The following is a 15,167-nucleotide window of genomic DNA, read 5'->3' as shown; positions in this document are numbered from 1 at the left end:
AATGTTGAGATAAAATGGAATGCTGCATCAAATAGACGTATGTGGGAGGATTCAATTTCATCTCCTCCTCCACCAGTGAATGAGCTCAGGAATGCTACAGGAAAACTCCATCATTAACATGCTTCACACTAACATTGAAGAAATTAATACATATGTTTAAAAAATAAAAATAATGGTCGAGGTAAAGACACTAACAAAAGGCTTGGAACAAAGAAATGCCAGCTGACAAGCGCAGGGGCTGCAAGAGCCTTGACATGTGCAGGATCCACGCACTTGTACACACACACACATACACTCATTTGGAGGAGAGTGAAGAGCTCACAGACTCCCACACACTGCTCAAGGCCTATGGTGAGTCATTCACAAATGTGGATCACCAGGGAGTAGTGCGGTGCCTGGATACATCTACAGCTCATGGCGCCTTCTATTTACAAAACAATGGCCACTTGTAGGCAGCAGAAACACCGCAAAAAAAATTGAAAATCCAATGCATACACAACAAACACTTACATTGTCAGCCACAGGCAAAAGGGCCAGGTTCCTCTGGACTTCATCACCGTTGAGGGCCAGGCCCATGTAGTCACCCAGCTCCTCCAGATTTGGGTACAAGGCTGGAGGAATTTGGGTGAAAGGAGGAGGAGGTGGGTGGAGCAAGGCCAAAGAAAGAATTGAGTTGTGGAGAGCAGATGGAGGGAGGGCAAACAGGTGGGAGAGATGGAAAGTGAGAGACAGTTGGTTGGTAGGAGAATAGGGAGATGGTGGAGGAGGAGAGAAAATCATTTTTATCTTTTGGTTACATATTGAATACATAAATACATAAGTGTATATGGCAATACAAATTTATGTTTTTCTTAAGCTCTTACTGTGATAAAATAAAATTAAGAAACTTGTCAACATCCAAATGTACATTTAATTTTGTAAGTTGCAGGTATACAAGTATGGTGATATTAGCCACACCACTTGAGTTTTTTTTCTTTCAAATCAGATCTCATTCTTTCCTAGATTTTGTATTTTTTGTTCACTGAAACCTCTTTTGACCACTGTGGGTTGTAGTGCATAAACTTTCCTGGCACCAGTATTCAGTTTTGTGCTATTCACTCAGGTTATACTTGAGCTGATTAAACTTGCCTAACCTTTACTGCAGGTGAATCACTCGATCATGGTTCGGCCAAAATATTTATGTAACAAATGCAGTAAGAAGATAACAGATGGTGTCATTTGTAATTATAACAACATATTCTCATGTCCCTAACTAACACGTGTTTTACTGTTAATTATGCAATGACAAAATGTGTTACATAAGGTTGAAATATCTTGGTTTTCTCATCCTGTTTCATGATGTGAAAGTATGGGCATTTGGTTAAGTCTCAGAATCGGAAAGCCCAAGTAAAAAGGCTACTGTAAAGTCCTAGCTATAGTCTGTATGTTGATTCCTTTTATCTACTAATATCACAGACATCTGGGCATATCTTGCAAACCGTTCATCTAATCAGCTTCTCACTTGGTCTGTGTATTGTTAATGGCCCAATAATATGCACTGCCAAGTTGGTGCTATTAGAAAAGGCGAGACATTCATTTATATAGATAACGCTACATTTGAAACCAAACAGGTGACTGTAGCAGGGCAGGGTGCTGACATTCAGTCTGTGGACCGATTTAAACATGTCTTCTCTTATGTCCTCCGGTAAATTACATCAGTGGTTGGTCTCAATCCCCTTTGATCATTTGATCATTGTTATTTCACCATATCGGCCAGACACAGACACACTTCCTGCCATTTTTCTTCAAAGTTAGACACAATGTTTACATTTTGTTGCTGCAATGCTTCTTATAGTTGTGAAGCTGAACACTGGCATGTAATGTATGAAAAAATAGCAGCAGCTTAGTAAATCATTCAAACTCATTGCAGATAAACACGGTAGGATGAACACAATGTTTTTTAATTTCGCTCTGCAGCACAGACTGTTACAGTATATTGTAGAACTGTTTGAGGAGGACTAACTAATGATGAGGAATAATTTTGAAGTAGCTCCAGAGAATTAACAGAAGAGAACAGACCATGTCAAACAGGCAGGTTTAGAGTGTACTAGTAATATCATAAATGAAATATATACTACACTAAACTATGTGAAAATTAAAACATATGTCAATAAGTCAGTTTCCCAAACTACAAAGTAAAAAACTCGGCTTTTATTAAATAAATGATATGATAAATATATAACCATATATCTTTTAAGCTGCCAGTTTTAATGATCTGGAGCTCAGTCGAAACTGATCTATGTATTGTTCAGTGACCTTCTTCGTTCAACAGCAATGACTGTGCAGTGATTTTACAAGATACCGTCAAGTCAACAATGTTTGAGTCATTAACAAATGAACCACACCCATGTGATCACAAGGAAACAGCTCTAGTCATAGTACAAAACAGTAAGAGAGCGACATGTTAGCTTAACACAAAAAGTACAGCTGATAGAACAAGTCAGATCTGACACATCATGTAATACTGAATATTTTTAATATATTTCAGAAAACAGAGAAAGTATTGTCATTTCTAGTGGCCTATCCCTACTCTTTTTTCCGCATTTAGATTTCTGTGCTTTCCTTCTTCATCACCTTTTCTTTCATTCACCTCTCCAAAACATGCCAACACCATGCCTACACATCCAAGCCTAACGAATAAAAATAAAACAAATGGCTATATCCAAAACTATACAATTGCCCTGTTCTTGCAGTTTAGCCTTATCTGCCTATTTTCACACAATAACAATGTGTGGGAAACAGCCCTTGAACTCAAACCCATACTTCATAATTAGTCAGTAAATGAGGAGCTGCAGGCTGGTTATAAATCTTGCTTTACCAGGCCAATGTGTCATGTTGAAACATTAAGGAAGGAAGGGTAAAATCGTAAATGAAATGATCTTTCAGGTTGAAAATGCTGATTAAAAATGTTAATAATAAGAATCGTGTTGATACAATGATAAAAGAAAACCTTGGCAGGCAGAAGAAAGATCATGTTACTGAGGCCATTTATGTGCAGTGATCACTATTTACAGACTAAGGGAATCTGACTAATTTACATTTACTCATTTGGCTGATGATTTTATCCAAAGCGACTTAAAACTGAGGGATGACACAAAAGCTTCAGTACAGCAGTAGACCTTGATGTAAGTGCTGAGTGAAAAATCTGTTGCAGTGTAGTGTGCCTCTTTTACGCCAAAAATATGTAAAAACTCAATAAAAGAAGTTTGCCTTTCACACAATAGCACAATAGCGCATTCACCTGGATTTAATGTTTCCATCACTGAAAACCTGAATAGTCATTTGAACCGTAGGTGAATGCCAACTATATTCATTCCCATTGCAGACAAAAGCAGCCTGATGTGAGTGGGTTTTTTGAGCAGTGAAACATGGGCTTTAATAAGTTAACTTGCTAGGGTGTTTGGTGTCAGGAGAGGAGCTGCTTTGAAATAAGGGAGACTTCAAAGGTTTTTGACGATAATAGGCACGGACATGTTCTGATGGCATTTGGTCCATTGTTCCACAATGGGAAAGCCACAATCAGGACATGTCTGGACTGCCTTGCCTTGTGTGCAGGGACGGCAGATCTGAGAAGATGGAACAGATTGGGCTGTGGTCCAGCACGGAGGTCAACCAGGCCATCTCCTTTCACCTCCCTGTCTCTTTCTTTCCTCACCACTAAGACAACAAACTCTTCATTTACCCCTCGAGCTTACTACTGTCCCCCGTCCCCTCCCTCCTCGTCCTTTTTCAAATCAACTCCTCCTCCTCTCTCTGTCTCCCATCATGCCCTGTCCTAGCACAACTGCCAGGGCCAGTCTCCATGGTAACTTCTGGTCACTGCTAAGATAAAAACAAAAGACCAAAAGCCCACAGGACTCTGGATCCAAACAGAGAAAAGAGAAGCAGAACGAGCTGGAGATTGAGAAAATTGATAGATTTGATTGAAAATAAGCCGAAAGTTTGTCTTCTCTAATCTCTAAATGCCCCATGCCCATCTTTTGCCCACTTTTAATCATTTGTGGGTGCCTAACTCGTCTCTCTCTCTCTTTTCTTCAATCTGAGTAAAACTAACTGCAGTTCGGGCCCAATTTCATACATCTCAAAAAACACAATATCCCGAGCCTAAACACAACGGGTGAAACATCTGTATTCATCCGCCCCCAATACTAGAGGTCTGTGCTTATTCAAAGAACCGCAGACTCCCCACACACAGACACCCTTTACAACCACAAAATAATATGGAGATAGGAGGGCAGGTACAGGTGGAGGCATTTCTGCTTTAAATATGGGCTTTGACTTGTAATGTGTAATCATGTTTTCTTCACAAAAGAGGGATAAAATATGATGTAAAAGATTTTGAAACTATATATGACACTCACTTGATCCTGGCATCCCAAGAGTAGCAAGCTGAGGCTGGTAGGTTCCCTCAGTGATGGCCGGCATGGGGATGGTGGTCTGAGCAAACTGGGCCTGGGCCTAGAGTCAGTGGATGGCAGTGAGATGCAATCAATGCAATACAAATGAGAAGAAAGGAAGAAGAAACTGAAGTAGGCTGGTCACAAGGTCACATGAAGTTTCAAAAGAAATGCATGCCCTTTAAGTTTCCACAGTAGAATTTAGTTGGGAGCAGGCATAGCAAGATTTGACGAAGCCAGCTCGTAATTCTCTGCTCTCTCTTTATTCTCTTCTAAGTCTCTTCTTCCAACAAGGATTCGTTGAAGGAAAACTCGTCAATGATATGAATATCATTTAATATGTAGGGCAGCAGGGATCCATATAATTGGCCAAATATATTGACATGCAGAGCGTGAATACATGTCAGAATGAACAACCTTTATTGCAGTTTAAGCCCTCATTTGCAATACGTATATCACGCATGTTGATAGCGCGATGACGATACATTTTCGATATATCGTGCAGCCCTATTTTTTATTGACTTTTATTAAATTAGAGGACTCATAAAAGACAGATCAAATGAAGAATAACGAAAATTAAAGCAGCCTGATCTTCCCATAAAACTATTATAGATTTTTATAATATTTCTATGAGATTATCTAGCTCTAAAGTTCTAAAACGATATTACACAACTAGTAGAATAAATAGAAAAAAACTTACCTTTATGACCTTGTCGACCTTCAAGTCCTCAAGAGATGGATACAGAGACATCTTAAAGAGAAAACACAAACAGCAGTGAGTCGATGACCTAAACAGAAGGACGACAGAATGGCTGAATCAGATAATAACCCTGCTATATAGGCCTCAGCATAGGACTTAAGTTATCCATTACCTTTAAGCTCCATTCTACATTAATAATGCATCAAATTACCATGTGATTCTAAAGGGATGCTAGTCCTGCCATTTTTACAGAGAGACAAAAGCAACTCTGGTTATGTGTGGTCTTTCTACAAACCACAGACAAAACCAAAACAGTGCTGTTCACCTGACAAACAGGAAATGATGCAGATAAAAAATAAACAAGTGACCGATGAAGAAAACCAAAGAGAGACACATCTTCTGCTCATGAGTTGGCAGCACTAACCACAGCTTCAGGCAGCTTCTTAAATCTTAGAATCACTGCTTTTTACAATTTTTCTTGACAGTAAATTGAATATGTTTGGACGCCTTGTTTAGCAAAAAAAAAAACCCACAACATATTATAACTTTTAAGAAAACAAGTAATCAAAGGACATGATTATAATAATTAACTAGGGCTGCGAAGCAGCACTGTGAAGGCCAGAGCACTTGCAAACTCGGGACCTGATGCTGCCGTGGGGGAGGGCTCTACGTTTGCGTGTGTCTTGTCGCTCAGCTGTTCTGGTCAAAAACACTCTTGTTTCTTTTCAGATCGTATATAAATCTTTCACCTTTGTAACAGTCAATCAAAGACATCAAAGGAATCTATAACCACTGACACTGTGACATTAAACAAACTGACAACAAGAAATGCCGGTCCCCGCCTACTACTCACGCAATACAGTCCATGCCATCAAGGGCAGTCCACAAGGTGAACATTTTATGTAAATCAAATTAAAGTTGTAAAGTAAGTGGCACTATCACCATCATTGCATACTAATCAATACATACATAATAGATCTGTTCAGGATTGGGCTCTGATGAAGTGTGAGCAATTTGGGGTAGATTCAGCGCACGCAATTTGAGTTGATTTTAGTCTCCATGTTGTTGAGATGACACTTACTGAATTTTAGGTTGATCTGATGAAATCTCTAGGAGGAGATGGTCTTGTGTAAATGGTAAAAAAAAATGGCCACTTAATCCAAAATGGCAAATTTTCCGTTAATCTAATTCTAATCTAATCTAATCTAATTCTGGCATGATACACGTGTGTTCTGAATTTCGTGAAGATCGAAAATAATCAAACGAAAAGCAAGAGGGTCTTCGCACTGTCGGTACTCCGGCCCTACTAAACGATTCGGCCAAATAAAAATATTCTTATCAGTCGGTATTGATAATTATCATGATAAATTTCATATTATTAGTATTTGGCTCATGAAGTTTAAAGATTAATGTTACAAATACGAGGTAGGTCAATTATATAGTATACGTCACCTCACTGTGCTTGCACAAAGTATATATTTATTATATCAAGTTCATTATATAGCCATGGATGGAATTTATGTCGCAATTAATAATTATATTGTTTTATTGCCCAGCCCTAATAATTAGAGTATAACTTAAAATGGGCAATATAAGTAAAATCCACTCCTGGCATATATTTTGACTGAATTGTTTTAAACCTCTGCAGGTGGTGCTTGATAGTGAGCAGATAATGTAATTATATTGTACAACACAGAAAACTGAGGGAACCAAACACCATTCGGTAGAATAACATATATCTAAGGCAGGGGTGTCCAAACTTTTTATCCTGAGGGCCACATAGAGAAAAAAATTTGAAGGTCTGGGCCACGCCCCCCTGCCCTGGAGACTGTTGACAGTGCGCCTCAATCGCGTAGCTTAGGGCGGGGGCACCTAGTGTCAAAAGTGAGTAGTACAATACAGTGGGCCATAGTCCATTACATTACAATTAATTTAGCTGACGCTTTTATCCAAAGCGATTTGCAATCAGTGCATTCAAGGGAAGGGGAGAGTGGGGTAATGTGAGACACCCCCTGTATCTAGGCAACGGAACACATTTGTGGTCATGTGGTCATTATGTTTTCAAGCCCCTCCCATTCCACCCTTGCCATGTAAGAGAAGTTGGTGCTGATGCTGTGGTTAGAATGTTTTTTCACAACAATGATCTTTTTGCCTGTAAAAGTAAATTATCTTGCATCAACTGTTTTGTCAAAACAAATTGATTCAGGTAGAAAAACTTATATCATACATGTTGGTGAACTTTCAACATATAAAACCATGTGATTGATGCTAGCTGAAGATTAGCCTGAATTGCTAAGACATGTTGTTTTTTCTAAAATGTTGGCTGTGGGGTAAAGTGAGACATGTAGCACAAGTTAAGTTTAGTCTTAACCACATTTTACTGTAATATTACATTACATATGTTTTATTTTTAATGCCTTAAACATTGTAGAAAAGCCATCATGCAAAGAAACTACACCAGGAAGACAACCTGGGGCCAAACACCCCTCCCAGAGATGGAGAGTGCAGCCGCTGAGGTCATGCAAGGAAAGAATTCCTTAACAAAAGCTGGAAGGGATAGAAATATTGATAAGACAACCCTCAAAAGATTCATAAAGAAAAAAGAGAAAGGGAAAGTAAAATCAGTAGCCTGGGGTGCAGTAGCTGAGGCAAAGAGAATATTCACAGATGAGATGGAGGAGCTGGCCAAACACTTGAAACAACTAGCTGACCAGTTCCATGGCCTTGCTCCAGTTAAGTGCCGTGAACTGGCATTTGAATACGCAGAGAAAAACAATATCCCTGTCCCTGCCAATTGGACAGAGAAACAATGTGCAGGCAAGCTAGGGTGTGCAAGAGATCACATGAATAATAAATCATAAATGTGCTTAATTGACCTATTACAACATGTGTTGTTATGGTAGTTTTAAAGTGGAAAAGGTAAGTGGATCACTTTACCCCCTTGATTTCTCTGGTCTGTCTCACTTTACCCCTAAGCTGGGGTAAAGTGAGACAGAAGACCACTTTTTTACAAACAATCATATTTTCACTGACCTTTGTCCTGAAGACATTCTGTTCATTTCCATTGCTAGGAAACATCCTGAATTAATAGGAAATGTGTACATTTTACTGATATATGATTTTAGCTCACCTAGAGGGGAGCAAATGTAAAAAATGTCTCACATTACCCTGCTCTCCCCTACTCGAGGGTACAAACCCAGAACAACAAGAATCAAGAAAGTACAATTTCTTCAAAAATAGATCAAAACTACATAGTGCTATAAGTAACTGCCATTTCAGTGTTAGTTTAAAAAAAAAAAAAAAAAAAAAAAAAAAATATATTTTTTTAATTATTTAATTTTAATTTTAATTTATTTTTTGAGGCGGGCCAATTTAAAATGGTTGGCGGGCCGAGGATTGCCCGCGGGCCGTAGTTTGGACACCCCTGATCTAAGGTAAAGCCACAGAATAGCCAGGTTTATGCAGTAAACTTTTCCCGAAAACACAGTTGAGCACTGGCAGCAATGTTCCAGAAATAGCACAAAATACCACAGCACATCAGCTTATGGACGGGAGCCTGCATAGACACCGTCAGTCTGTGTAAAGCCCAGAGACAATAAGAGGGCCACTTATTGTAATGTGACTTTGTGACTTCTTATATAAACTTGTTCTCACACGGCTGATAAATGAGTGTGATGACTTTGAGCTTGGCATCATTATTGCAAATGACTAAAATGTGTACCAAAGTGAGAAAGGAGGACAGAGGGAGCCCAGGCAGAAGGAGTTAAGCTACATTGGGTAACTGGACTTCTACACTGTTCTTGCTCAACTTGTTGCTCAAACACTAACAACACACCCTTGAAACTGCAAAATTACAATGACCTGTGCACACTATTGACATGTGACAAGTACAAGTTGCTGCAGGACATACATGTGTAAACATGGATGGATATTAATAAAGCATGAAAGCACCCCAGCACAGGCAGTGCTGGCTCGCAGGATCCCATTATGTAACAAAACATGATGGTTTCTACATGACAGTGGGAAATCCCTATGGTCCACCTCCAACCAAAACTAGATTCATTAGTACAGCACAGAAACTAAACAGCAGCCTGAAGAGGAAGTGAGCAATAAGTCAGTCACCTGACCAGCATCACGCCCATAGAACAATAATACAAGCAGAGACATGCAGATATGATCTGACGGCTAGTAAACACAAGTATGTTTGAGTCTGAAAACAGTTTGTTTGAATCCAATGACCACATTTCTCTATGTAGGTACACAATTATTATATCAAGTGTTATATAAAAAGCTATATCCCCAGTTTGACTCAAGTTGCAGACGTTTGCTGCATGTCACCCCTCCTCTCCACGTATTTTCTGTCAGTATCAACTGTCAAAGTATAGGTGTACAGATCCAATTAGACATAATAAATAAAAAATAGTCATTGACGTGATGCCTATATTTTCTATCAGACTGCATTTCCTTCAGTTAAAAGGTTTAAATACATAAAAAAATACCATATATATGTAGTAGCTCTCCTGTATATGTACACACTTTAAATTTCCAATGTTTCTGTTGTTTAAAGTTTCAAAATATCATGTGGTGCCACCGTCCGGCCATGACTGCTGTTGTGAAAACTTCTTTGAAATTACTCAAAATCTATTCAAATTTATTTTCTGCCATATTTTGCATGATTTGCAATGATAAACAATAAGCATTTGTTTTTATATTTTCATCATATTATACGAACAAACTTTGTCCGATGATGTCCATTTTATGAAATATCATGTGGTGCGACAATCCAACCATCAAGAAAGGACCAATTTGGGACTTTGATGTTGAAATCCATTCAAAGACAGGAAGTTGCATCATAAACCATTTTGCCAAGGACCCATGGAAGCAGCAACAGGTTTGTTAATCTCTCTCAAATTTGTAAAAATATTACCCTTTCGAGAGCTGGTGTGTAATTGCCACATTTGGATATCTTAATTTTGGTAATAACGCAATAATTGATAAATTAAATAAATAAATGTTTTTATTTATGTGTATATTTATTTATAACTGTTAATATTTATTTCACCAGATACCACTTCCAAGCAAAATAAAAACCATTCGCCATATGCAGCGTGTTAATTCTGACCTTGCAGCAAGAGCGGAGTACCTTGCTCAGGAAGAGAAAGGCATGTTAAAACATTTTAAAAATGAAAACTACGAATAAATAACTTATTGATTTATTGCATGACACTACATATCTTATTCAGCTACCAGAGAAATAAACAGCAGGGAAAGATTCCATATGCCAATTCAAGTGAGTTGACAGAGAGAGAGATGGAGGGCTGCACCCAGTGCTAACAGAGAAAGTAAAGATATGGCAAACGCTGTGTTAGACCTTATCCCGCCATCTATGGAGAACATTCCACCAGTTGTGGTTGATGTAGCACAAGAGCAGCCAGAAAATGCACGTACAACATGCCCTACTTTAACACGTCAAGTTTAATGAGTTGTTTGTTCACAACATTGTGTGCTGCACTTAAATTGATCTCTTTTAACAATAGATATTCATATCATTTGGAGCGACCACTAATCATGTGGTGCAACCAATAATACCAAGACTTGTATTAAATTTAAAGTAAAATAAACATTTTCTGTGACTCAAATATTAATCACTGATACAGTATGCTTAAATTAAAGGGTTTTTTTAAACATTTTTTATATTTAAAAATAAGTCTGTTAAATGAGATTATTATTTCCAAAAACTGAAGAGAAATGCAACTAATTTGTTTTTAGTGACTTTATATTAGTGAGAAATTGTAAAAAAATAATTAAGCATATTAAGGAAATTAATTAAGTCCACAGCCAATTCATCTAGATGAATAAATAATAAAACCAAACAATTAGAAATTTTTATAGAAATGTATGTGTACACAACATTCCTAATGTTTGAACAATTATACTAGATATTCTTATTTTTGGTATTTAAAAATTGGCCTGGTTGAAATCCTTATACGTCATTAACCCTATAATATCTACATCTGTGAAGAAGAAAGGTCCAAATATTTTCTGCATTTTGCTTGAAAATATACGTCAACAACTAAATCGATTATCGGCTAATTATTGCAGCTCTACTTCCGTCACAGATTTGAGATTCCAGTCCCTAAATTCACGTCATGTTGGAATCCTTTAACAGAGCTTACTCAATATTAAATGTCTTTCATCAGTCTTTCATGTTTAACCCCTCACCTATATCTTGGCTAAAACTTATAACTTTGAGATTTGAAGTAGTGCAAATACCAAATTCAGTTGCTTAAACTCAAATTTTAAATCAATCACACAGCTAGGAACTTGTTCTAGTTGCCACAGGTCCAAATTCAGTTGGCATCCCACGATGACTGTGTGACTGAATGATCTGATAAAGAAAACACTGAATTTTATAAAGACAGTGACAAAGAAAACTATATTCAATGTTGTCATGTGGTGATGTCACAGCCAAGACATGATCCGCTTGACCTGGGAAGTATCAGGACATACAAACATCCAGTGTATTGCACTGATGAGAGGGTCTTTCCAGACCCTCTACTAATGGAACCGAAGCATCACAGATTTTCCTCACCACACTGTGTCACCATCACAAGACATGTTAACAGTTATCTTACTAAAAAAACAACACAGAAAAACAAAGCAATGAAGAGAACAGTGTTATATAAAAATACAGTGCCTTGCATAAGTATTCACCCCCCTTGGACTTTTTCCCATTATGTACTGTTACTAACTGGAATTCAAATAGACTTAAATAAACTTTTTCCCGTTTGATCAACAAAACATGCATAGTACTTTGGAGGTGCAAAATACATTTTATTGTGACACAAACAATAATGAGAACAAAAAAGTTGACATCTGTTGGGTGCATAAGTATTCACCCCCCTGTGTCAATACTTGGTAGAACCCCCTTTCGCTGCAATTACAGCTGCAAGTCTTTTGGGGTATGTCTCTACCAGCTTTGCACATCTAGAGATGGAAAGGTTTGTCCATTCTTCTTGGCAAAAAAGATGAAGCTCAGTCAGATTGGATGGAGACCGTCTGTGAACCGCAATCTTCAAGTCTTGCCATAGATTCTCTATTGGATTGAGGTCTGGGCTTTGACTGGGCCATTTTAAGACATTAACATTCTTTAATCCAAACCATTCCTTTGTAGCTCTGGCTGTATGTTTAGGGTCATTGTCCTGCTGGAAGATGAGCCTCCGCCCCAGTCTCAAGTCTTTTGCAGACTGCATCAGGTTTTCTTCAAGGATTTCCCTGTATTTGGCTCCATCCATCTTTCCCTCTATTCTGACCAGTTTCCCTGTACCTGCTGAAGAGAAGCATCCCCACAGCATGATGCTACCACCACCATGTTTCACTGTTGGGATGGTGTGCTCAGGGTGATGGGCAGTGTTGGGTTTTCGCCACACATAGCGTTTTGCATTGAGGCCAAAAAGTTCAATTTTGGTCTCATCTGACCAGAGCACCTTCTTCCACATGTTTGCTGTGTCTCCCACATGGCTTCTGGCAAACTCCAAACGGGATTTTTTTATGGATCCCTTTCAACAATGGCTTTCTTCTTGCCACTCTTCCATAAAGGCCAGATTTGTGGAGTAGACGACTAATAGTTGTCCTGTGGACAGATTCTCCCACCTCAGCTGTGGATCTCTGCAACTCCTCCAGAGTAACCATGGGCCTCCTGGTTGCTTCTCTGATTAATTTTCTCCTTGTCCGACTCTTCAGTTTGGGTGGACGGCCTCCTCTTGGTAGGTTTGCGGTTGTGCCATATTCTTTCCATTTTCTTATGATGGATTTTATGGTGCTCAGAGAGATGTTCAAAGCTCTTGATATTTTTTTATAACCTAACCCTGCTTCATATTTCTCCACAACTTTATCCCTGACCTGTTTGGTGAGCTCCTTGGTCTTCATGATGCTGTTTGTTCAGTAATGATCTCCAACAAACTCTGAGTCCGTCACAGAACAGGTGTATTTATACTGAGATTAAATTGCAGACAGGTGGACCCTATTTACTAATTATGTGACTTGCAAATGTGACTTGTGAATGCAATTGGTCGCACCAGATCTTTGTTAGGGGTTTCACAGTAAAGGGGGTGAATACATATGCACTCAACACTTTTCAGATTTTTATTTGTAAATAATTGTGAAATCCATGTAATATTTCCCCCCACTTCCAAATGATGCACTATTTTGTGTTGGTCCATTACATAAACTCACGATGAAATAAATTTTAATCTGTGGTTATACCATGACAAAATGTAGAAAAGTCCAAAGGGGGTGAATAAATATGCAAGGCACTGTAGATATGGTGAACCTCCAAAATGAATAGGCACTGACATGACAGATACAGAAGGCAGATATATGAAAAACACACCCAGGTTAAGTCAAAGAAACGCTGCCAAAATATCTCATGATAAAAAAAGCAGTGCCATACCTGTAGACATAAGGGCTTTTGGTCATATGGTGGGAATCCTGTGTCTGCTCGAGAACCGCTCACTTCCGGAGATGAATGGGTCGTAGTTCATGTGTGAAAATCTGACACAGGACATCACTATATGAGGTCAAAAGCCCAAGTCTTCCCTGAAGTAAACCACAATCACATTACTGCGACATCTCACTCTCCAAGCTACTCCAGCCACTACTCCACTCTCATATGGTCAGTGCTGGCAGACAAGTGCATCATTGTGTTAGAGGACACAGAGGGCCATTTCAATACCTACTAGTGTTTACTTTTCAGCTGTGCTTGTTGGCTCGTTTATTACCCTCAGCCTCCCACCTTCGGACGTGCAGGCTAGAGTTATAAGTAAATAAGCCTGGGAAAAAATGACATAATCTAATCCCCCCCGAGTCACCTCTGCTACTGCAGCTCAGATGAGAGGGACAAGTGGAATGTAAAAGGGGGAATTTCCAGGAATTGTAAAAAAAAAAATGTAAGAGGCTTTTATTTATATAATATATTACTCAGAGCGGTTTAGCAGTTGTGCTCCTTGTTCCTCTGCCTCAAGGTGTGAGGCAAAGGAAGCAACCCACAAAGCTTTGGTGGATCCTGGAGAGGAAAGAAGGGGCTAACTTCAGCAAGCCTGAACGAATTGGTTAACTAGAAGAATGTGGTCTGCTTGGCAACTTATTCCGGTCTATTGATATGGCTGGGCAAGAGACAGAAGGAGTGGGAGGAAGAGGTAGAAGGAGGAGGAGGAAGAGGCCTGTTAATGGAAAGAGAAAAAACTAAAGTGACCCACACCCTTTCTTTCCTAATGTACATGTTAAATGGACCAGATCCTATTACACGAGTCCAGAGGCTAGCATTCAGTTATCTCATGTAAACAGACTCAAGGAGTCGTTGTAATGACGCTACAACAACACAGCCACTCCCTTAGGCTGAGAGACAACACACAGACTGAACACACGTTAGCCTCATTAGCATAGTATAATACTGAGGAGAAGTGTGTGTGTGTGTAATGTTAGGCCGGTATAACTGCCCTGTGTATGTCATATGACCGACTTGCTAATAAACGTTAGCTAACGCTGCGGTGCCCCACTTCACTGTCATACAAAATTAACCATAGGCTGTTAGCTGATCCGGGTAGACACATATTCCACAGCCTAGTAAACAGATGTGTGGAATAAACCCACACTGTTGAGTATATGAAGGACAGCGGAGCAGGCTGAGACCTGCGCATTCTTTGTTCCGACACAAACAGCAGCGGAGCAGGCAGCTAACCTTATAGCCGTAACGTTAGCTTGTTGGGTAAACCTGGCTTTAACCGTTAGCTGCTTCTAGCAAGGCTGAGGTGCGGGGGGGCTTGATGGAGACACTCACCTTTAATGTGTGGATGGCTGAAACAGACTGAAACACGTGTGGACGGCTGACAGGCTCTCTCCTCTCTTTATTTCTCTGGTTTCGCTCTCCTGAATCGCTCTGGCTTCCGTCGGTGAGACGCTTCTGGAGGGGGAATTCTGGAAAGTGATGTCACTGCTGGCTTCCTGGTTCGCGGTGCCCACGTCAATCACTG

General features: G+C 39.3%; 1 protein-coding gene across 1 annotated transcript in view; it reads right to left on the bottom strand.

Annotated features, from left to right (window-relative positions):
* The window catches only part of sdcbp2 (syndecan binding protein (syntenin) 2), a 23,003-nt gene extending 7,836 nt beyond the window's left edge, over nt 1-15,167 (bottom strand). The window contains exons 1-4 of the mRNA XM_053423851.1: nt 14,975-15,167; nt 5,137-5,187; nt 4,401-4,497; nt 511-611 (exon numbers count right to left, since the gene is read on the bottom strand). Coding sequence (XP_053279826.1) covers nt 511-611; nt 4,401-4,497; nt 5,137-5,187 — 249 coding nt within the window. The 5' untranslated portion in view covers nt 14,975-15,167. The remainder of the gene's footprint in view (nt 1-510; nt 612-4,400; nt 4,498-5,136; nt 5,188-14,974) is intronic.

This window comes from Pleuronectes platessa, chromosome 6 (assembly GCF_947347685.1).
Source record: "Pleuronectes platessa chromosome 6, fPlePla1.1, whole genome shotgun sequence".
Classification (NCBI taxonomy): Eukaryota; Metazoa; Chordata; class Actinopteri; order Pleuronectiformes; family Pleuronectidae; genus Pleuronectes; species Pleuronectes platessa.
Note: the sequence above shows the minus strand (reverse complement) of the source record. Positions and strands in the feature narration are given on the sequence as shown.